At 43.4% G+C, this 23,912-nt stretch overlaps 1 protein-coding gene across 13 annotated transcripts in view; it reads left to right on the top strand.

The window, feature by feature from the left end:
• The window catches only part of LOC129051253 (tensin-3-like), a 635,743-nt gene that overhangs the window by 307,689 nt on the left and 304,142 nt on the right, over positions 1–23,912 (top strand). For 4 of the 13 annotated variants that reach the window (XR_010138101.1, XR_010138098.1, XR_010138095.1 and 1 more), the window contains one exon: positions 5,314–5,412. The exons of 2 other annotated variants lie outside the window; for them this stretch is intronic. Coding sequence is in view for 6 of the 11 variants with exons in the window: in XM_063718439.1 (XP_063574509.1) it covers positions 417–704; positions 5,314–5,409 (384 nt within the window). In the remaining 5 variants the exon portion in view is untranslated. 7 more of the 13 variants (XM_063718441.1, XM_063718436.1, XM_063718439.1 and 4 more) reach the window with 6 other exon arrangements.

Below are 23,912 nucleotides of genomic sequence, written 5' to 3'. Positions count from 1 at the left end.
GAAGCAGGGGAAGCAGATCACAACACTCAGGATGGCCAGAGCTGAAGGCATCAGAGTCCTCTGCCCTTGCTCTGCAAAAAAAAAACCCACGGCATATTCCCCTCCCACTCCACACCTCCCACGGTCAGCAGTCGGTCCCAGAGGAGGAGCAGCGAGGCCTTAGGAGGACAGCAACCACTGCTGGCAAGGCATTGGTGTTCTCCTGTTGAACTGCACAGGTTGTCAGCATGAGACAATGTCGCTCTGTGACCATGATGGGTCAAGACAAAGCAAGGTCACTTGGTAGCTATCATGGCTCAGCTCATGCAAAACATGGACAAAAGTGACCTCACACCCCCTCCTCTGTGTCTATGTCATGACCACTACCTCTTTGTCAATTGCAGCGTTAGCTTTGGTCTTGTCTTCCTTCCTTCTAGGTAAGATTGGGGAAGATGCCATGTGATAGAATCCACCCTGCCTCTGACAGCATCCAACCTGGAGCAAAGGCGTCTTTCAACCCTCCCGCAAGCTCCCAATACAAGCCCAAATTCTGGAACAAGTCCTTTCCAACACCTCCTTCAGAGAAGCTCCCTGGCTCCAGGCAGTGCTTACTCCCCTCCCTGCAGCAGGAAGCCCAGCTTGCGAGCTGCAGGTGTGCTCCAGGTGGTCACTGGATGCAGGGTATTGACAGATGGATCCTATCGATATGCCCACTGCATAACCATGTAAGCACATCATCCCCCACTTGCACATGAGGAAACAGAGGTCCACAGGATGGAGAAGGGAAGACATAATTTGTCCTTCAAATGCGATACTGGTGAGATGTGAGAGGCAGCACCCCTCATAACTCAGTGAGGCAGTGGGCACACCAGGACCCTCCCAGGCAGATCAGGTGTGTGGTCGCCCCCATTGCATAGCATGGGCAGGAGTTCGGGAGACCATACATGGGTCTCGCCACCTCTCCACTGGCCTGACCTCCCTGCAGACCCCCAGGACTGGGTTAGCATCTGCTTGCTGGCAGGCCTGGCCACCAGAGGTCTTTGCTTATGTCTAAGGTCCCTGTAGTTGTGGTTCACAGGATGGGGGCTGCTCCTGAGATTCAGCACCACACAGGCACTGCACAGCACTGTGCCATGGTGGTGGGCACTCACTTTCCAGATAGGGCCCATGTTGCCAGCAGGCATGATGCCTCATTTACCCTACCCTGAGTGCAATAGGTCGTTTTATAGAAAAAAACTTGGGCCAGGCGCGGTGGCTCACACCTGTAATCCCAGCACTTTAGGAGGCCAAGGCGGGTGGATCACAAGGTCAGGAGCTCAAGACCAGCCTGGCTAATATAGTGAAACCTTGTCTCTATGAAAAATACAAAAATTAGCCAGATGTGGTGGTGGGTGCCTGTAGTCCCAGCTACTCCGGAGGCTGAGGCAGGAGAATCACTTGAACCCAGGAGGCAGAGGTTGCGGTGAGCCAAGATCATGCCACTGCACTCCAGCCTAGGCGACAGAGCAAGACTCCATCTCAAAAAAAAAAAAAAGAAAGAAAGAAAAGAAAAGGAAAAGTATTTGTAGATGAATGAAGGTGACTCCTTTGAATATTGGAAATGATTTTATTTTAGCCATTGGTCTGGCACTCATTCTGATGGGGTGACATGTGTCCCTGCCTTAGTCAGCAGAGCACAGGAGTGTGCTACACCTCCCCTCATCTGAAGATTCAGCCCACGAGCAGGAACGCCTGTCTTTGTGTCACACCAACAGAGAGGATGTGTCTGGTTTCACCACTCACTGCAGAGGCAGAAACTACCCAGAAAGAAGAGATAGTCTGTTCCCAGGAATGGGTCCTTTTGACGCAGCATGGGGGTCATCTCCCTTCCTTGGCCGGGACCCCCAACCTGAACACAGAGGCAGAGAACATGTGAAGGGCTCCCATTCGCAGGTGGCCCAGGGTGCAAGCTCTGAGTCTGTGGTCCTGGTCACTGCCCTTTTCTCCACAGCATGGCTGCCACCATCCTGGGCTGGGGCACAGAGGGGCTTTGCAGAGCTCAGCATAACAAAAGCATCAGTGAGATGCTGCAATAGCAAACCGTGATACCTTCGTGGGCTGCCAAGTCAGCCTAAGCTATTTGTTGCTGCACTCAGTGTCCCCAGACAGCTGTGTGGCAGTCACTGCCTCTGGTGTGTCTCTTTTACTTCTCTTCTCCTGCCTGAGCTTCTGCTCTGAACTCTGTCTCTAACTTACAAGAAATCAAGCTCACTGGATTCTGAGCTCTTCAGGGTCAAGGACTGTGTCAGTAGTTCATGACTCTTTCTAGAGATCACAGCTTAGTATCTGGCACAGAGCAGATACTCAGCCAATGCCAAATGATTCATTTGCCGGAAAGCTGAATTTCATCCATAATCCTAGGGCGTTTTACCAGGCTTTGTAAATACATACAGGCCATTTAGAAATTTGAATGTCAAAGAGTAAAGGAGCTGAGAAAGTAAACATTGGAGAAGCGTTGGCGGGGGGGTGGTATTATTTGCAAAATATTCCTGGATCCTTGTGAGTACTATAAACCCTTGATGAGCACGGATTCTGGGTCAGGCCAGACACTCAGCTGGACCCAGGAGATACTGAGGTGAGTAAAGCCAAAATGCCTCCCTTCAGCAGGAGGCAGGCAGTCACACCAAAGTGATAAAGGCACAAAACCTAGAGGCAGCAGAGGAGCAAGGACTACCTTGTTCCTGGACTGTGTGACCTCAGGGAGGCTTTGAGAGGAGGACATCTGTGCAGGGCTTGAAGGATGAACACAAATTTGCCGAGCAGAAAAGGGAGCCAAGGAAATCCCGATGGAGAACAGCTTGGGTGAGAGTGTGAGCCACGGGACTGAGGGGCACAGGCATGGAACTGGAGGAGCAGAAAGAATGAGGGAGGTCAGCAGAGGTCAGTCACAGAAGGTTTGAATCCTGGTGAGGGAGCAGTGGGTGCTGCACAAGGGACATGGGCCTGGAGGAGATGCAGTTATCTCTGAGTGAAGATGGAGCACGCCATCCACTAGGGAACCACAAGATGCAATAGAAATAAGAACCCTGAGAAGCCTGCACAAAGGATGAGGGGCCCAGGGGTGGCACCAAGAAGGTCCCTGTCAGAGGCCAGCTTTGAACGGAGACAGAAAAGACTCTTGAGGGTCTCAGCTGCTGCAAACCTCCCCAACAAATCATATTTTACCTTCAAATATTTGCTAAAGAATACTAACTATTGGAAGAGCAATGCTCCATTGATAATAATTATTCCCTCACTGTACATTTTTTACAATTCTCAAAATGCTGTCGGTCCAGTGTCTCATTGGAACCCCCATATAATCCCATTTTACAAATAGGGAAATGAGGCCCTGTGATGTCACACCGAGGTTTGCAGCAGTTCCAGGATAGAAAATAGGGAGCACTTTCATCTCAGCCCTTGGTATAAGTCTCAAAGTTCCTTTTCTGGGATGGGTTCCTTGAGGCCATCCAGCAGCCCATAGTCCAAGACTTCTTCTTCCTCCTTGGGCTTCTCCACACCTGTTTCCAAAGCCTCCTTCTCCTCCTTTGTTCTCAGGTACCACTACCAGGTGTTGGGCAGGGAGACCTCCTGCTGCTGTCCATCCTAGGGTGTATCCTCCAACATGGGTGCATTGTGGTTCAGCCAGCACCTATACCACCTGAAGCCCAGGGCTCCTGTGGTGGGCCTGAGGTTCCTCCCTATCAAATGGAGATGTGCTGGGGTTGCTTCCTTTGCTGAAGCCCATGTCCAGGTTATCTTCGGGGTGGCGCAGGATACAGGGCTCTGGGGACAGGCCAGAGGGCTGCAGGGGCAAAAACCAAGAGGATGAGGGGATCTCTGAGTCAGACCGCCTGGATCCGCATCCCAGAGACTAGCTGCAAGGCCTGGGGAAGACTGGTTCACCTCTCTGGGCATAAGTTTCCTCCCCTGTAAAGTGGGAGGCATAACAGATTCACTCCTACAGTTGTCTCTGAGCTTTACAGCAGGTAATGTGTGCAAAGTACATCGCATAATGCCTGGCACATGGTAGGTGAGAATAAACAGGGTTACTATGATATCATCATCTGAGCTAGGTCACTCATGCACTTCTCCAATGCTTCAGGGTTCCCCTCCATCCCTCACAGGGTAGCAGCAAGTGAAAGGGATGCCCCTGGCCTTGAGGAGCTCACATCTTCTCATTTCCCAGGGGTCTCCATCCAGTATCCACACATGCCTGGCATGCAGCAGGTGCCTCGTCCACATCTGGTGAAAGAGTGGAAAGCAGGTCATTATCATGTATTGTTTGGCACAGAATCTGCAGTAGGGGACAGAGAAGTGAGTGACTGTAGTTGTGCTCACCAGTTCCTGTCCCTGAATTTTCAGGGATCAAGCGGCCTTAGCAAGTCTAGTACCAGGGAGTGGGCACTGTGTGGTGGAGCAGGAGGCAGGTCCTGAGAAAGGCAGTGGGGTGAGGAGAGGAACTCTGCCTTTGAGGTCTGGGAGATCCTCCACCAGGACCTCACCAAAGGCCCCAGGCAGGTCATCCCTCATCCCAGAATCTCTCTATGCTCTTCTGTATAATGGGGCTAGCCTGGAAGAGATACTTGCACAACCATGTTCAGAGCAGCATCATCCACAATAACCAAAAGGTGGAAGCAACCCAAGTGTCCATGGATGGATGGACGGATCGACAAAATGCTGTCTATGCATACAGTGGAATAGTGTTCATCCTTGAAAAGAAGGAGATTCTGACACCTGCTGCGTCAAGAATGAACATTGAGGACATTAGGTTGAGCAAAATAAGCCAGACCAAGAAGACAAATGCTGTATTATTCCACTTTTCCAAGGCACCTAGAGTAGTCAAATCCATAGAGACAGACATGAAAATGGTGGCTACCAGGTCCTGGGGAGGGTGGTGATTGGGGAGTTGTTTTTAAATGAGTTACAGAATTGTAGTTTTACAAGATGAAAAGCATTCTGGAAATTGGTTGCACAACATTGTGAATGTATTTAATGCCACCGAAATGTAAACTTAAACATAGTTAGACAGTAACTTTTAGTTTATTTTACCACAATTTTTATAATGGGGTAGTTATGCCTGTCTTGTTGTGTTGCTGTAGGATTTCATGAGATAACATATAAGGAACAACCCAGCATGTTGCCTGGCACACAGTAACTGTTCAATAAATCACACCTGGATGTTATTGAAGATAAAGTTACCTGACTTCTCTGAGGCTTGCTCTCTTCAGCTGAAAATTCTCCCAAAATATATTAGATGAGACCCTACTGTATTATACTGGGTTCATAAATACCACTCCCCCTTTTCCCTTCCCACAGAGCGCAAGAATAGAAGACACTTCTCTGCACCCCAAAAGCTCCATGCTGATTGCGAGAAGGAAATGCTGGATGGAGGGGTCCCTGGAACTACTGTGAGGGGTGAGCTTTCCCCAGATGTCTAGAAATGAGGCAGAGGCCCGACATCTTCCACCCCCACTAAGGTTGCCTTGCAGTTCCCAGCTGGCTCTATACTTCCTAGAAACTGCCATTTTTCTGCCTCCATTACCTCATAGCCCAGTCAGCACCATTATCATCATCACCATGATCGCCATCACCATCCTTACAATCACCAACACTATCATCATCGCCATCACCATTCTTACCCTCACCATCCTCACCATCATCATCATCATCACAACCACAATTCTGAAAATCTTGGAGGAAAAGGAGAGGAGGTAGCATATTAAAATACAGGTAGTTTGATGAGGAGGAGCAGGAAGAGTTGAAGCTGGGGAGGGGATATCAAACAATGGAGACCCCCAGAACATAAAACTAAGAAGCTCAGGCTTTGCCCAGAATCAGAGGAATCCTTGAAGATTTATCAGCAGGAGAGTATGTAGTCAGATTCATGTTTAGGCAGAACATTGAGCTATCCTCAGAAGGAAGAAGCAGAGGGAGGGAGGCCCACAGAGGAGACAGAACCTTCAACACCAACCAGGTTCCTGGTCCTGGGTCCAGCAGATCTGTCAGGAATGAGGAATGGGAGGCTTATGGGTAAGGCTGCAGCCAGGCAGGGAAAGGCCTCACTCTCCCTGCCACTCCTTTCCCTGCTCCCCACATTCCTGTCCCATCTTTGCTAATAGGCTCAGCATCTCCAACTGCACCCACCCACTAGATTTGCCCCAATTCCTCCTCCTCTCTCATGCCTGAGGCCCAGGTGGCTTCCAGAGCTGACCAGGTCTGCTTTAGAATTTTAATGAGATAATCTGGGTGGAAGTGCTGGTGCCCTGCCGGCCACAGCAGGTACTACACATATGGTAAACTGGAACTGTCTTCTCAGTTCCTACAGCCTTGGTTTCAAATTCTGCCTAATCCAGATGACCACTGTCTCTCACCTGAACAGAGAAGCCTCACATTAGTCTTGCTGCCCTAGACCTTCCTCTTTCCAGATATCAGCCTGATAATTTTCTCAAACTGCAAACCTGGTCATGTCCCTCCCTTGTCCGTTTGACTAAAGGGTAAGATCCAAATTCCTTAGCATGACACCCCAGGCACTGAGGAGCTGAGGCCCCTCCATTTCCACCTTGACTTGTTCCCCTCCCCCTCTAGTAGCATTGCTGACCCACTTGCCTTGTTCTTTCACCACATGGCTTTGATCCTGTTGCTCTTCTGCCTGGAGCGTCTTCCTACATCTTCTCTGCCTGCTGAATTTCTACTTCACCTACAAAGCCCGGCTCACCCTCTTTGTGAATCCTACTTCCTCCCCATCATGCCGCAAATTATCTCTCTCACTAGACCTCCAGGGCCTAAAAATCAGGGACAGCTTAATGCATGTTAGAAATGGCTACTCCTCACTTAATTAACCTAATTAGCTAGTTATATTCCCTTATATTTGTTTCCCTATTTACTGAAGCTTTCCACAGGCCAGGCACTGAGATCCAGGGAAGGACCCTTAGGGTAGGACAGGCATGAGCACTGAAGGCTACAATGGCACAGGCACCAAGAGACCATGTGGGGTGCATAAAGCCTCATCTCTAGAGTGTCTTCCTGGTTTACCATGCACTTTCCTCCCTTCCCTTATTAGAGTCAACTTGTGCTGGTTTTGATAGCCTCTGTCCCTGAAACATGCACTCCCACACACACAAACAGACCCACACCTATCCACATATACATGCCCATACATAAACAGACATCTCTGTGTATCCCCCAGAGCTACAAATGCTAATCTTGAGAATGAAGATTTTGCAAGTGCTCTGTGCCAGGTATGATGCCAGGTCCCTGACAACACAAGACCACTCTGGTTTCTCCCACTCAGCTGTGCAAGGTTCAGGGTTGAGGAGCTCCCCCTGCCAAGGTCACAGACGTGGAACATGAGGTAACAGCTATTTGAATGTAAGCCTGTAGGTCACCAAAACATATGCCATCTGCACCCCACCACAGTGCCTCCACAGCACATGAAGACATGAGTCTATCAACTGTGACTCATTAGTACCCAGCAATATTTCCTTCTCCACTTCGTTTCCCACTGCCACTCCAGTATCTCTGCCCAGAGTCCCAGAGCCACCTCTGCTTAACGAGGAGGTCAGGACAGATGCTCCGTTCCACCCAATGCCATCTCCCAGGGTGCAGCCTCCTCATGGGGAAGAGGACTACCATGGCTAGTGGTGACATGGGTGGCTCTGGCCCCCAGGACTTCTCCCCGGGACCTCTGCTCAGGACATGGCATGGACAGAGGTGAGGTTACCATAAACTGCCTCAGAAATGACTACCATTCTGAGTAATGAATACCAGCTCAGACCATTCCAGCACCCCAACATGCTGACAGCCCAGGGTGGGCCCACAGAAGGGGAAGGGCTAAGGAGTCCAGGGCCACAGGAGTCCCCCCCTCCCTGAGACCTTGAGCACAGCCACCCAGGTGTAAAGGACAATATGGGGGTTCTGGGGTTTCCCAAGCCTGGTCCCTAGAGGTGAGTTCTAGCAGGGCCCACAGATATCCTCTCCATCCATTCCCTCATCCTGTCTCACATATTGTAAAAACAAGGAAACTGAGGCCTAGAGAGGGAAGGGGCTTGAGCAGTCTCCCAGGCAGTTAAGAGACAGAGCCCAAGTTAGAATCCATGATTCTCTCATTTTTTTCCCCTAGGTCTGTCTCTGACTAGCTATGTGACCTTGGAAGGATCACTCCACCTCTCTGGGCATTGAAGGTTTACAACTTCTGACATGTTCATTCCAGAGGGTTGTCAGGACCTGACAGCCCTTCCCCTAAACAAAACACTCTACAGTCTACAAATATTCATATATCTCTTCTCTTCTCTGACCTCTGTAATACCCCTATGTGGCAGTGAAAATTGGTGCTTGTGTCCTATTATGCAGATGCAAATACTGGACTCAAAAAGACAAAGATCACAAAGAAGGTTTGGGACAGGACTGGAACTAGAACCCAAGTCTCCCAAAGCAGGGTCCTTGCCATCACTAAGGCTAGGAATACATTAAGACTCCAAAATATGGAGAGTTGCTCAATGCATGCCACCAAGGATAGAGCTGACCAACCCCAGAATGCTTAGCAGCTCTGGGACCCAGGAGTGGAGGACTCAAGGCAGAGGGTGATGCCTAAGTCACACACATCTGAGCTCCAGTCCAAACTCCACTACGCAGCTGTGTGACCCCACTTTATGAGGCTCAGCCTTCTCTACTACAAAATGAAACTATAGAAGGTACCAAAAAGCTCATGATGAGGGGAGAACTGCACCCTAAATGCAGGACTGCCAGGCAGGTGGTAAGCACTCATTAACTTTTGTTTCAAGCCCACAAATCATATGTTGTTTTTCATCGTGTCTCCCCATGGTGTCTGGTCTGCGGCTCCAGAACAAGGAGGCTTCTGATCAATCCTTATGCTAAATGATGGAAAGATAGATGGATGGGTGGTTGGACAAATAAATGGATGGATGCATGGATTGATATATTGATGTTGGGATGAATGGATGGATGAATAGATGGATGAATGAATAGATGGATGAATGGATAAATGAATGGATGGGTGCTCAGAAGAGAAGAAAGAATAAAACAGGGAGTCAAAATGAAAATAACAAGATGATTGAAGGATGGGGCTGATACATGGAAGAGGTACAAGATCCAGCCCTTCTGGCTCCACTCAGCCCCACAACCACATACTTTGGGGCAGCACTGGCACATGCTCCAGATTATACCCCTGGACACCATGATGCTGCCACAGAAGGTTTCATTAAACTGGGGCCCAGCATGGCTCAAGAGGAATGTACTGAGATCTGGGAGAAGACCCATACATTGAAGCTGAAGCAGAAGGTCTTCTCATCTGCCAAGGTCTCCTCACCTGCCATGGCTGCCAGCCAGGCCCTGGCTTGTGCATCCCTGCCAGAAGGGGCCTGTGCCATCCAGCATAAACATCCAGACAGGCTCACAGGAAGAGATAAAGCTCTTGGGTCACTGCAAATCAAGGCTTAAAGTTAAAGGGAGGGCAAGACCCCTTCAGCTCCAGGCCCATTCCCTGGACCCATCAGTTCAGCAGTGCTGGAGGCAGCATGCTTTGGTGGACCAGTGAACCCACTCCCCACCCTCTCTCCTTCCCTTGGGGCGCAGAAGGCCTGGAGTGCATGTGTTAATCTGGGGGAGGGAACATGCAAGGGAGGGACAAGGGGAGGTTACAGGGGCTGGGCCCCAGGCAAGCCTGTGACAAAACCTTCTTTGCCTACTTTGGGGCTGAAATGAGTAAGCAGCTGATCCCACACCTTCTAGCCCCGGGAAGCAGGGTACAATTCTGCAGCCAAAATATGGTAGAATGCTGCCAGAGGATTTCAGGATCCCACTGCCTGGCATTTCAGGATCCTAGATTTTAGACCCTTCAAGGATATGTATCCATCTGGGATTCAGGCATGACAGCCCATATGTACTGGATGGTGACGATGTGCATGGCACCATTCTAAGCAAGTTACATCTATTAACTCAATTAAGGGACTCCATGAGGCAGGTATTGCTATACCCACTATGCAAAGGACACTGAGCACAGACAAGTAACATGCCCAAGGTCACACAGCTGGAAATGGTAGAGAAGCTGGAACGTGAACCCAGAAGCTGTGACCCTGGCCACAGGGCAATCCTGCTTAACGGGAGCACGAGGTTATGGGTGAGAGCTCTGATGGCAAGGCAGGCTGCCTGGGTTTAGATCCTGGTTCCTGTACTGTGGGGCAGCATGGTCTTGATCACATTACCTGCCTGTGTCTGTTTCCTCCTCTGTAAAATGGGAATAATAACAGTACCTCCTAGCATTGGCGCTATCTCCAGGCCTAGGTGTCCTGGATCCTTCTGTCCCCTTTACACTCGTGCAGCATCCAGACCTGCTTGTAATGAGCTCCTCTACTGCCCCACCAAAGCTCTGGTGAATTAATGCCCCTGTGGGGTATAAGTGACTGACAGTAACTTCCTCAATCTCCTTGTAGCCTAATCTAAGTAGATGCCTTCTAAAGAATAGCATTCTAATGTGAAATTTTAGTCTGGTGAAAGGCTAATGGGAGAAATCAGATTCCTTTACAAGATGACAGAAAACACAGGACAATGAGTATCTCTAAAAGAGAATGTTCCCTTGGAGTATCGATGGGGTTAGGTGGCTGATACAGGATGAAAGGCTTTCATTTGGCTCCCTGACTTGCTGGGTTTGGGGATTTCCCTGGTCCTGGTTGTTACCTCTTTCCTCCTGCCCAGCATGTGCTCACACCAGCCCCTCTGCCTCATAGTCCTTCCCACAGGCCCTTTTTCTTACATTTTTTTAGACAAGGTAAGCTGAGAGGGACTTTTAATATGCCAATCGATGTTAATAAAACACAAGTCAAAGACAAGTGCAAACATGCTTTCAACCAACGTTAATGAGGAAAGAAGACACAAATTTTTTTCTTTTTATATTTTATTTTATTTTATTTTTGAGATGGAATCTTGCTCTGTCACCCAAGCTGGAGTGCAGTGGCGTGATCTCCACTCACCACAAGCTCCTCCTCCTGTGTTCACGCCATTCTCCTGCCTCAGACTCCTGAGTAGCTGGGAATACAGGCGCCCGCAACAACGCCAGGCTAATTTTTTGTATTATAGTAGAGATGGGGTTTCACCGTGTTAGCCAGGATGGTTTCGATCTCCTGACCTCGTGATATGCCCACCTCAGCCTCCCAAAGTGCTGGGATTACAGGTTGAGCCACTGAGCCTGGCCCTGTTTGTTCTTTTACATTAACATTACAATGTATTTGCCATGTTTTAAAAATAAATTTAATTGGAATTTTATTGAAATTGTATGAGACATGATTTAGTCCAAGATGAATATACAACATTATTATTACTGTTTCCATCCAGCTATGGCATATTTCTTTGTTTTCTCTAGTTGTCTTTTCTATCATTCAATAAAATTTGTGGCTCTGGTACATTTCATAATCATACATTATATTTCATTATTTCTAATTATTATAATGGATTGCATGTACATTTACTATTTACTATGTACCAGATATTATGCAATATATTCATTATCTCAATTCATAAAACAATCATGTGATTTAGTTGGTGTTATTACTAGATTATTACCATTGTAGAAGTAAAGAAAATAAAGACAAAAGAAAAGAGACTCAGCAAAATCAACCAATAAAGACTTAATTAGAATTATTGGGCATATAATAAAAATGTAATAGAACTCAATGAAAGCAAAAAAACATTTTTAAAATGAGCAGGCAGATTTTCCAGAAGGAGCCAAACAGAAATTCCAGAAATAAAAACATAATTGTTGAAATTAAAGACAGATTTGACAGCAGATTACATATAATTGAAAAGGAAAATGTAAACTGGAAGACAGGCTGAAGAAATTGCTCAGAATGAAGCCCAAAGAAGTAAAAAATGAGAAAGAAACAAGAGACATGGAAGACAAGAGTGATAAGATATTACAACTAACAGGATTTCATAAGTAGAATAATAAACTGTTAGAAATGTTTTGTAAAAAAGATAATGGCTTGGAATTTTCCCAAAATGATGAAAAACTCCACCTTTCATATTCAGGAAGCTCAAGTTGGACAGATTTAAAAGAAAAAAAAAACACCTAAATGTATCATCATAAAAATAATGGAACCCTGAAGAAAAGAATACATTGAAAACAACCAGAGAAAATTCACATTATCCTTGAAAGAATATGGATTTAGACCAAGAGCTAAAGCCTTAAAAATGGAAGCAAGAAGACAATGTACTAAGAAAAAATAATCACATACGAAATTACTATATCTTTTAATAAACAGGCCAAATATAAGACAATATTTAAGTCATAAAAACCAAACAGATACTGAATTTGCTAACTAAGAGACCTTCACTAATGGAAATTCTAAGAGATGTTTTTCAGTAGAAGGCTGCTCCCCTAGATGGAAGACTTGAGTTGCGAGAAGAAATGATGAGTAGGTAAGAAGACAAATATGTGAGTAAATATAAATGAACACTGACTATACAACATGTAGTTTCCAGTGGAGTAAGAATAAGATGAGAAGCAAAACTATAAAACTTCTAAAGATAATATAGTAAAACTACCTTAATAGCCCCAGTGGGTTTTCATATAAAACCTAAAGAAATTCTGTTCACCAGAAAAACACTATCAGGATCAAAGACCCAAATATAAGGGGTAAAACTATAAAATTTGTAGAAGAAAACACAGGTATAAATCTGTGACCGTGAATTAGGCAGTGAGTCTTAGATACAACACCAAATGCAAGAGTGACCAAAGGAAAAACAAACTGGACTTTGACAAAATTCAAAACTTTTGAACATCAAAGGATACTATCAGGAAAGTGAAAAGAACCCACAGAATGAGAGAAAATATCTATTAAGTCATACATCTGATAAGGAACTAATGTCCAGAATATATAAAGAATTCTTAGAATAACAAAAAGACAACCCAATTAAATGAGCAAATAATCTAAATGGACATTTCTCTAAAAAGATATACAAATGGCCAATCAGCACATGAAAAGATGCTCAACATCATTAGTCATTAAGGATATGCAAATGAAAACTGCAACTAGATACCACTTCACGTCTACAAAGATAGCTATATTTTTTTTAAAAAAAGGAAAATAAGAGATGTTGGCAAGGAGGTAGGAAAAAATGGAACCTCCATACACTGCTGGTAAGAATATAAAATGGTACAGAGACTTTGGAAAATAGTTTTGAAGTTTTTCAAAAATTTAAACATAGATTTACCATATGCCCACTCCTAGATATATAAAGAAAATTGTAAAAATACGTCCACACAAAAAGGAGTACATGAATCTCATCACAGTACATGATTAATCATAGTCAAAAAATGAACACAACTCAAACATCCATCAACTAATGAATGGATAAAGAAAACATAGTATACTCATGCAATGGGATTCAGGCATATAAAACAATGAAGTGCTGACACAAGATACAACATGGATGAATCAGGACAACATGCTAAATAAGTGAAGCCAAACACAAAAGGTCACATGTGATTCTGTTTTTTCTGATATTTGGCATATGCTAGTCCATAGAGACAGAGAATAGACTAGTGGTTGCCAAGGGCTAGGGAAAGGGGGAAATGGGGAGTAACTGCTAGTAAGTATGGAGTTTCTTCCTGAAATGATAAAAATGTTCTAGAGTTAGAGAGTGGTGATAGCTGTACAACTTTATGAATACATTAAAAGCACTTATAGCGCCTATAGTCCCAGCTACTCAGGAGGCTGTTGCAGGAGAATCGCTTGAACCTGGGAGGCAGAGGTTGCAGTGAGCCAAGATCGCACCACTGCACTCCAGCCTGGGTGACAGAGTGAGACTCCAAATCCGGAAAAAAAAATGCACTTAGTGAACACTTAGAGTGGATACTGGGCTAAAAGTGAAGTTACAGGCCACAAACTAGGCAAATCTTCTATACACACATCTGACAAGGGACTTCAGGAAATCCTAAAAATTTCAATGATGAAATAGGAGACTATAGACAAAAGACTTGAACAATGCACATAAGGAACCCAAATAACCCATAAACAAATGAAAATAAGCTCAGCCTCCTTCCAAACCACAGAGAAGACTATCTCATATCCAACTGAAAAAATGATATCAAGTAAAGGCAAGAATGTACACAAACCAGTACCCACATAAGCTGCCAGTGGGAATGTAAAATGGTGTTACTTCTTAGCAAATTTGGTATCATCTATTAAATAGTTCACTGTGCATAATCTTGGGCCAAGCACTGCCATTCCTGGGCACATGCCCTGGAAAATCTCTACATGTGAACCAAAAACCAGCACCAATGTATGGATTATAAAAGAAATCAAAAATAGAATGGACAAACAAATTTCACTCTCTAAAATCATAGAATCAGACAGTGCAGCAAGGAAATGAATGTAAGAAAACCACAATAGTAGCAAAAACCAGCAAGTCAGAATATATAAGGCATGACTCCTTTTTTTTTTCTTTTATTATTATTATTATTATTATTATTATACTTTAGATTTTATGGTACATGTGCGCAATGTGCAGGTAAGTTACATATGTATACATGTGCCATGCTGGTGCGCTGCACCCACCAACTCGTCATCTAGCATTAGGTATATCTCTCAATGCTATCCCTCCCCCCTCCCCCGACCCCACAACAGTCCCCGAAGTGTGATGTTCCCCTTCCTGTGTCCATGTGTTCTCATTGTTCAATTCCCACCTATGAGTGAGAATATGCGGTGTTTGGTTTTTTGTTCTTGCGATAGTTTACTGAGAATGATGATTTCCAATTTCATCCATGTCCCTACAAAGGACATGAACTCATCATTTTTTATGGCTGCATAGTATTCCACGGTGTATATAAATCATGCTGCTATAAAGACACATGCACACATATGTTTATTGCCGCATTATTCACAATAGCAAAGACTTGGAACCAACCCAAATGTCCAACAATGATAGACTGGATTAAGAAAATGTGGCACATATACACCATGGCATGACTCCTTTTATGTAAAGTTTCAAAATATGGAAAACTCAAAAATATCTTCTGTAGGGAGAAAAACATACATTCTTAGAATATATTAGGCAAAGACATTTACTTGTTTCTTTTTCAGTTTAAGGATCTGCTGTTTTACTTTTGAAATTTCTCGATCTACACGATCCATACCCTGTATTAATTCTTCCTTTGAAAGTTTTGAAGGGGAAGCATTTTGATCATCTCCACATGGTTGCCATGAAATTGGAGAGGATGGAGCTTCATGTTTGCCTCCGAATGCTGGATCCCTTAGAGAATAAAACCAAGAAAAACAATTTATTTCTCACTAACAGAGTCCAGATTGCCTTAAATGAAAAAGTCAGTTTTAAACCACAGCAGAGCCATGTGTATTATGTGTCTAATGAAACCTTTAGTAGTAACTTTCATATTTACATATATGCAAATTCTCACCTCACTTTTATAGTTTAGATATACCACGTACTATTTTGAAGAGCCTAAAAGCTATACAAAGTCAGGTGTGTTAGTGTTGATCAGCCTCTAGTGTAACAATACTGAAATTATAGAGAATTTATAGGTAAATAATGCAATCACGACAAAGGAAGATACCAACTTCTCAGCCGTTTCCTTGCAATGGCTCTTCAAATGGTCTGAACAACTGACTGGGAAATAGTATTATTCCAGGTAAAACCTGTGTGTCCCCCCAGCTTAAAAACTATAACATGGCCAAGTGTTCCTATCAAAAGTTTTCAGGCTTTCCAAACCAAAACTGAGGTACAAAAGTCAGAGAAGTGACCTAGGAACTTCAGCTGCTACTATCTCTGGACCTACTTTCATAAAGCCCACACTACAGCGTACGTAACATTTCCTTAGCCGAAAACATCCCATTACACCTCCAAATCAACAGAGCTGTAGCAGAATGAAAGCCCCTTCACCCAAAATCCACTACCCTCCAACACACATCCACACACACCCTATTAATTTCCAGTCTGCTGTAAAGATATAAGCAATATTATAAAACAGATAACTTTTAGAGTACTAATTTCACTTAGACTATGAGAAACCTACAATGAGGGTAGTTCACAGGATTACAGAATCCTAAAATGTATTAAATAGTGATTAAGGAACTATGAAAAGTCAATAGTTCTGAGCCAAGAATGCATACAGGAGATAACTGGACAGTTGCTTCAAAACACCATAGTACAGATAATTCAGCTAATATACACTGAGGAAAAGCCTCATATTCTATAATAGTATGCACTGAATCTAAGAGGTCTCCTGGGAAAATAAGATTATGGCTATACCCTAAAACCTGTACAATTCTGTAAGGAAAGCACCAATAAAAGCAATAACAATTCTAATAGACTTAATAGAGTTAAAGCTCCAATATCCTTTGCATCTGGCATACAGTCAATCTTTGGCAGCTTTAAGCCCTACAGTTTATGATTCCTCTCTTAAGATGTAAATCCGTGAGGTCATTGGCTTCCAAAATAAACCAGTATGTTTCATCTAAATAAAATATCAGTGGCCGGGCATGGTGGCTCATGCCTGTAATCCCAGCACTTTGGGATGCCAAGGCGGGCAGATCACAAGGTCAGGATTTCAAGATCAGCCTGACCAACATAGTGAAACCCTGTCTCTACTAAAAAATACAAAAATTAGCTGGGCGTGTTGGTGGGCACCTGTAGTCCCAGCTACTTGGGAGGCTCAGGCAGGAGAATGGCTTGAACCCAGGAGGGAGAGGTTGCAGTGAGCAGAGATGGCACCACTGCACTCCAATCTGGGTGACAGAGGAAGACTCCGTCTCAAAAAAAAAAAAAAAAACAAAAAAAATACCGCACATGCAAAAACACAATCTTCTGCTTATCAAAACAGTAATAACAAATTAAAAAGGCAAATGATTAAATAGGAAAACCATTTGCAGAACATGTACTCTAACAACTCAATATAAAATAAACCAACAGAAAAATGGGCAACATATATGAAAAAACAATTTACAAAACAGGAAAAATAACCAATAGACAAATTTAAAAATGTTAAATTTTACTACGAAATAATAAGTATAAGTTAAAAACAATCATTCATCAAATTAACAATCTTTTTGTTAAACAATAAACGTGGTGTCAGCAAGGATACAGAAGGAGTGGGTACCTTTATTTATTTTTATTTTTATTTTTTATTTTTTGAGACAAAGTCTTGCTCTTGTCCCCCAGGCTGGAGTGCAATGGCGCAATCTCAGGTCACTGCAACCTCCGCCTCCCAGGTTCAAGTGATTCTCTTGCCTCAGCCTCCTGAGTAGCTGGGATTACAGGCGCCTGCCACCACGCCCAGCTAATTTTTGTATTTTTAGTAGAGATGGGGTTTCACCACATTGGCCAGGCTGGTCTCGAACTCCTGACCTCTGGTGATCTGCCTGCCTCGGCCTCCCAAAGTGCTGGGATTACAGGCGTGAACCACTGCGCCCAGCCAAGAAGTGGGTACCTTTATGCGCTGTTTTCAGGAGTTAAGAACTGGCCCTACTCTTTTGCAGGACAATCTGGAAATACCCACTGAACCTTAAAAATCAACCTGGTCTGTAATTAATTATACTAAAGGAAATCTACCTTAGGAAAATAAGTAAGAATGCATACAAAAAAAAAAACCTAAATAATGTATGGGCCAGCTGCAGTGGCTCACGCCTATAATCCCAGCACTTTGGGAGGCCAAGGTGGGCAGATCACCTGAGGTCAGGAGTTCGAGACCAGCTTGGCCAACATGGTGAAACCTCATCTCCACTAAAAATACAAAAATTAGCTGAACTTGGTGGCATGTGCCTGTAGTCCCAGGTACTCAGGAGCCTGAGGCAGGAGAATCGCTGGGAGGTATAGGTTGCAGTGAGCCAAGATCATGCCACTGCACTCCAGCCTGGGCAACAAAGTGAGACTCCGTCTCAAAAAAAAAAAAAAATGCATGTCACAACACTGTACTTCTGAACAAACAGGTAACCTAAATGTATGACGATTGATTAAATATATAACTTTATTTAATCAGTGAACTTTATTTATTCATATATGGAATACTGTGTAGCCACTAACAATACAGTTGTAAACTTGTTGGCACAAAAAGAAGCTAAGCACGTATTTAAGCAAAAGTAAAGTTAAACAGAATGTACAAATGAGCACATTAAAATATTCGTACGGGCTGACTCTGGACACACTGCCTATGGGTTAGCCCTGTTCCACAAGGAGCAGCAGCAAAAAAAAAAAAAAAAAAAACCCATAAAATAAAATAAAATTAAATTAAAATTAAAATAATAGACAAATAGGGAAGAATAAACATGAAAATGTTAACAACTTTTAAGTGGTAAAACTGTAGGTAATTTTTTCTTTCAAACTTATTTAACTCTTCTATAAATGATATACCCTAGGCTTAACATTTTAAAAAAAAATCTAACAAACGTTAGTCCTTTTTAAATCCTTACTTCTGGAAGTGGGCAGTTGGGAGAGAATGGGGAGAGGGAGATGGAAAGAGAAGTATTAGCTAGCAGTAGTAGTCATGGTTTACACTTTAGAGGAAAAAAAGCAGGACTAGAGTCAGGGGTCCTGGGTTAATTCCAACTCAGGAGGTACTACTTAGGTCACTTAATTTTTCTGAACATCCAGTTTCTCAACTGTAACATGGAAATGGGTCACACTACAACACAACATGTCTCATTTTAATGAATCAGTTTTTAAGACACTTTTCTGCTAAAAAACAAAATTGTATAAATTACATTTGTGGTAATGTATTCAGCCATGGAAGATGACCTTTATTCACTATATATTTACATTTCTTTTTTTTTTAATGCAGCAGAACATTTCTTATAAACCCCACAGACTACTGTATGATAAAGATATTTCACATGATAAGGTGGGTCACAAAACACCTAGAAGCTTAGCTAATTTCTAGCTTACGGCAAAGAATTTTCCACATCCAACTTACTATTTTGAAAAATTTCAAATTCACTTAAAAGTTGAAGGACAGTATAATGGACACTCATTTATCCTTCATCTAGATTCACCAGGAGTTAACATTTTAACATATTTGCTTTCTGTGTGTGTCTGTGTATGTGTATAAAACTTCATTTTGGCTGAACCATTTGAAAATAAATTGTAGATACATTTATTATCTTTTAAATTACTCTTCATTGCATGAAAACTCAAAATGTGTGGGTACTTATTTACCTGACATCAGGGAAGAAAGGGCAATTAGGCATAAAGTTTAATAAACATTATAGAAAAAAGATTTGATGGCAGTAAAAACATCTTAAACTTCAGTATGCTTTAAAAAAAAGAAAAATTGAAACAAAAAGACACTGGGAAAAATATTAGAATATGTTAGACAGGCAGATCACTTGAGGCCAGGAGTTCGAGACCAGCCTGGCCAACATAGCGAAAACTTGTCCCTACTAAAAATACAAAAAATTAGCTGGGGCCGGGCACAGTGGCTCACGCCTGTAATCCCAGCACTTTGGGAGGCTGAAGCGGATGGATCACCTGAGGTCAGGAGTTCCAGACCAGCCTGACCAACATGGAGAAAGCCAGTCTCTACTAAAAATACAAAATTAACCAGGCATGGTGGTGCATGCCTGTAATCCCAGCTACTTGGGAGGCTGAGGCAGGAGAAACACTTGAACCCAGGAGGCGGAGGTTGTGGTGAGCCAAGATAGCATCATTGCACTCCAGCCTGGGCAACAAGAGTGAAACTCTGTCTCAAAAAAAAAAAAATAATAGCTGGGCATGTTAGTATGTGCCTGCAGCCCCAGCTACTCAGGGGGCTAAGGCATGAGAATTGCTTGAACCCGGGAGGTGGAGGTTGCAGTGGGCCGAGATCGTACCACTGCTCTCCAGTCTGAATGACAGAGCAAGAATGCCTCAAAAAAAACAAGTAGCCGCAGGCAGGAAAATGTGTTTTATACATTAATGAACAAAAATTAAGAATGACCACAGGCTTCCAGTCAGAAACCATACAAGCCAGAATACAATGATATGACATCTCTTAAAATACTGAAACTGTCAACTTAGAATTCTATATCTAGTGAAAATTGTCTTCAGAAATAAAAACTTTTTCAGGCAAATAAAAGCTGAGAGAATTAATTGCCAAAAGACCTAAACTGAGAGAAATGAAGTGCTTCAGGCAAAAACACAATAATATCAGAAGAAAACTTGAATACACAAAAATAATGAAGGATGTCAGAAATGATATATACACAGGCAATTAGAGAAGGAAAAAAACAATATAGAGTAGAAATCAGTGAAATAGAAAAATAGTGAAAATGATTGAAACCAAAGCTAGTTCTTCAAGAATCTATTAAACTGATAAACCTCTAGGAGGACTGATTAAAAAAAAATAAAAAAAAATTATCAACATGAGGAACAACATCGCAACATATCTCAAAGGCACTGAAATGATGAGGAAATATTGTGACAAATTATGTCAATAAATCTGATACCCTAAACAACAAAATATACCCAAGCTGACTCAAGAAAAAATTGAGTATCTGAATTATAACTATTAAAGAAATTGAGTTCATATTTAAATTCTTCCCACAAAAAAAATTCTGGACCCAACAGTTTCACTGATAAATTCTATCAAATATCTAAGGATGAAAAAGTATCAATCCCGGCCACACGTGGTGGGCTCACACCTGAAATCCCAGCACTTTGGGAGGCTGAGGCAGCTAGATCACCTAAGGCCAGGAGTTCGAGACCAGCCTGGCCAACATGGCAAAACCGTACTAAAAATACAAAAAATTAGCCACGCATGGTGGCGGGTTCCTGTAATCCCAGCTACTTGGGAGGCTGAAGCAGGATAATTGCTTGAACCAGGAAGAGGAGGTTGCAGTGAGCCGAGATCGCGCAATTGCCCACTCTAGTCTGGGTGACAGAGCGAGACTCAAAGAAAGAAAGAGGAGAAAGAAGAGACAGAGAGAGAGAGAAAGAGAGAGAGAGAAAGAAAGAGAGAGAGAAAGAAAGGAAGGAAGAGAGAGAGAAAGAAAGGAAGGAAGAGAGAAAAAGAAAAAAGAAAGAAAGAGAAGAAAGAGAGAAAGAAAGAAAGAGAGAAAGAAAGAAAGAAAGAAAAAGAAAAAAGAAAGAAAAGGCCAGGCGCAGTGGCTCATGCCTATAATCCCAACACTTTGGGAGGCTGAGGCGGGCGGATCACTTGAGTTCAGAAGTTGGAGACCAGCCTGGCCAACACGGTGAATCCCCATCTCTACTGAAAATACAAAATTTAGCCAGGTGTGGTGGCAAGCACCTGTAGTTCCAACTACTCAGGAGGCTGAGGCAGTAGAATCGCTTGAACCTCTCTTTCTCTCTCTCTCTCTCACCTCTTTCTCCTCTTTCTTTCTTTGAGCCTCGCTCTGTCACCCAGGCTACAGTGGGCAATTGCGTGATCTCGGCTCACTGCAACCTCCTCTTCCTGGTTCAAGCAATTCTCCTTCAGTGAGCCAAGATCACACCACTGCACTCCAGCCTGGATGACAGAGCAAGCCTCCATCTCAAAGAAAAGTACCAATCCTACACAAACCCCTTAAGAAAACACAGGAGTAAAGAGCACTCTCCAAGCTAACATCATTCTTAACACAGAAAAGGCTGAAACTCAAGGCTTACCACACCACATGTAAAATTTTAATTCAAAATAGGTAATTTACCTAAATGAAAGACCTATAATTATAAAACTTAGAGAAGAAAACCTAAGTGAAAATTGGTCGGGCGCGATGGCTCACACCTGTAATCCCAGCACTGTGGGAGGCCAAGGCGCGTGGATCACGAGGTCAGGAGATTGAGACCATCCTGGCTAACAGGGTGAAACCTCATCTCTACTAAAGATACAAAAAAAATTAGCTGGGCGTGGTGGTGGGTGCCTGTAGTCCCAGCTACTCGGGAGGCTGAGGCGGGAGAATAGTGTGAACCCGGGAGGTGGAGCTTGCAGTGAGCCGAGATTGCACCACTACACTCCAGCCTGGGAGACAGAGTAAGACTTCGTCTCAAGAAAACAACAAAAACAAAAACAAAACAAAACAAAAATGGAAAAAAAGAAAACGTAAGTGAAAATCTTAGTGACCTTGAATTTGACAAAAATGTCTTAGGTTTGACACAAAAAGCACAAAAAATGAACAATAAAAATAATACATCGGGGCTGGGTGCAGTGGCTCACACCTGTAATCCCAGCACTTTGGAAGGCCGAGGAGGGCGGATCACCTGAGGTCAGGAGTTCGAGACCAGCCTGGCCAACATGGTGAAACTCCATCTCTACTAAAAATACAAAAATTACCTGGGTGTGGTGGCACATGCCTGTAATTCCAGCTACTCAGGAGGCTGAGGCAGAAGAATTGCTTGAACCTTGGAGGCAGAGGTTGCAGTGAGTTGAGATGGCACCACAGCACTCCAGCCTGGGTGACAGAGCAAGACTCTGTCTCAAAAAAAAAAGTACATCGGACTTGATAAAAATAAAAAATGTATGCTCTCCAAAGGATACTGTTAAGAAAATGAGGCAATACTTCTTTTAATAATCTAGATACAACAAATATATAGATATATGTTTTCTAAGTAATTTTACCTATAATAATCAAAAACTGGAATAGGTGACTGGATAAACAAGTTGTGGTATACCCATACTCAACAATAAAAAGGAATGAACTGAGACATGCCAGACATGGATAGATCACAGAAGTATTACGGGAAGCAAAAGAGGTCATAGACAAAAGAGTTCCCATGAAGCTCAGAACGTATACAATGTTTTATGATAGAAAGCAGATCAGTGGTTTCCTAGGAGCCGAGGTTAGTAGGAAGTGGGGGAGGAGGACTGACACGGGTGGGTGCCAAGGAGGATGGGGTGCCAAGGAACGTGCTGGAGTGTTAGAAATGTTGTTCATCTTCATTTTGGTGATTGTTCTATGAGTTTATGAATTTGTCCAAATTTGTTACAATGTACACATATAATGAGTGCATTCTAATATAGATATATGTGTATATATATAAACTCAACTGCAAAGTTAATTTTGTTTTTTTTTAAGACGGGGTTTCACTCTTGTTGCCCAGGCTGGAGTGCACCAGCATGATTTTGGCTCACTGCAACCTCTGCTTCCCGGGTTCAAGGGATTATCCAGCCTCAGCCTCCCAAGTAGCTGGGATTACAGGTGCCTGCCATGACGCCTGGCTAATTTTTTCGTATTTTTTAGTAGAGATGTGGTTTCACCATGTTGGTCAGGTTGGTCTCAAACTCCTGACCTCAAGTGATCCATCCCCCTCAGCCTCCCAAAGTGCTGGGATTACAGGCGTGAGCCACTGCGCCCGGCCTGATTTTATGAAAAAACCAGCAGCAACAATAATCCGGAAAATTCGTAATCAGATGAATAACACTGGGGTAGGGGGACGACACAAGCAAAATTCAACACCCAATCATGACAGAAATTCTCAAACTAGGAACAGAAAGCAACCTCTTCAACCAAAAAAGGCATCAACAAAAACGTGCAACTAACATTACACGTAATGGTGAAAGACTAAACGCCTCCCTACACAGGAACAACGTGGGAATGTCCATTCTAACTCTGCAATCATGACTGCACTTCACAGGAGTCCTCAGGAGGACCCCGTAGTACATTCTGATGACAAATCTGCTTTCTTAGTCTCTGAGATGACCATTTTATCCCGTCCTTTCCTATTTTTCTTTAAACCTCTTACACCCATATCCTTGGTCTACGCTGAGATGATTATTTCACCTCATACTTTATTTTTCACAAGGTAAATCAATCTCTTACAAACTCTTCCTATGATAAAGTCTTCCTTCCTGTCTACCATCCCTTCCTTCCTACCTACTATACACATCTTCCTACCATCAGTCTCTCAAGAAGACAGGGGTCTTTATCCTGGCCATCACTGAAGACGTGCCAAGTTATCTGGCCAGTTAAAACTCAACCACA

Source organism: Pongo abelii, chromosome 19, assembly GCF_028885655.2.
Source record: "Pongo abelii isolate AG06213 chromosome 19, NHGRI_mPonAbe1-v2.0_pri, whole genome shotgun sequence".
Classification (NCBI taxonomy): domain Eukaryota; kingdom Metazoa; phylum Chordata; class Mammalia; order Primates; family Hominidae; genus Pongo; species Pongo abelii.
The sequence above is the reverse complement of the archived record's forward strand: the minus strand, read 5'-3'. Positions and strand labels throughout refer to the sequence as shown.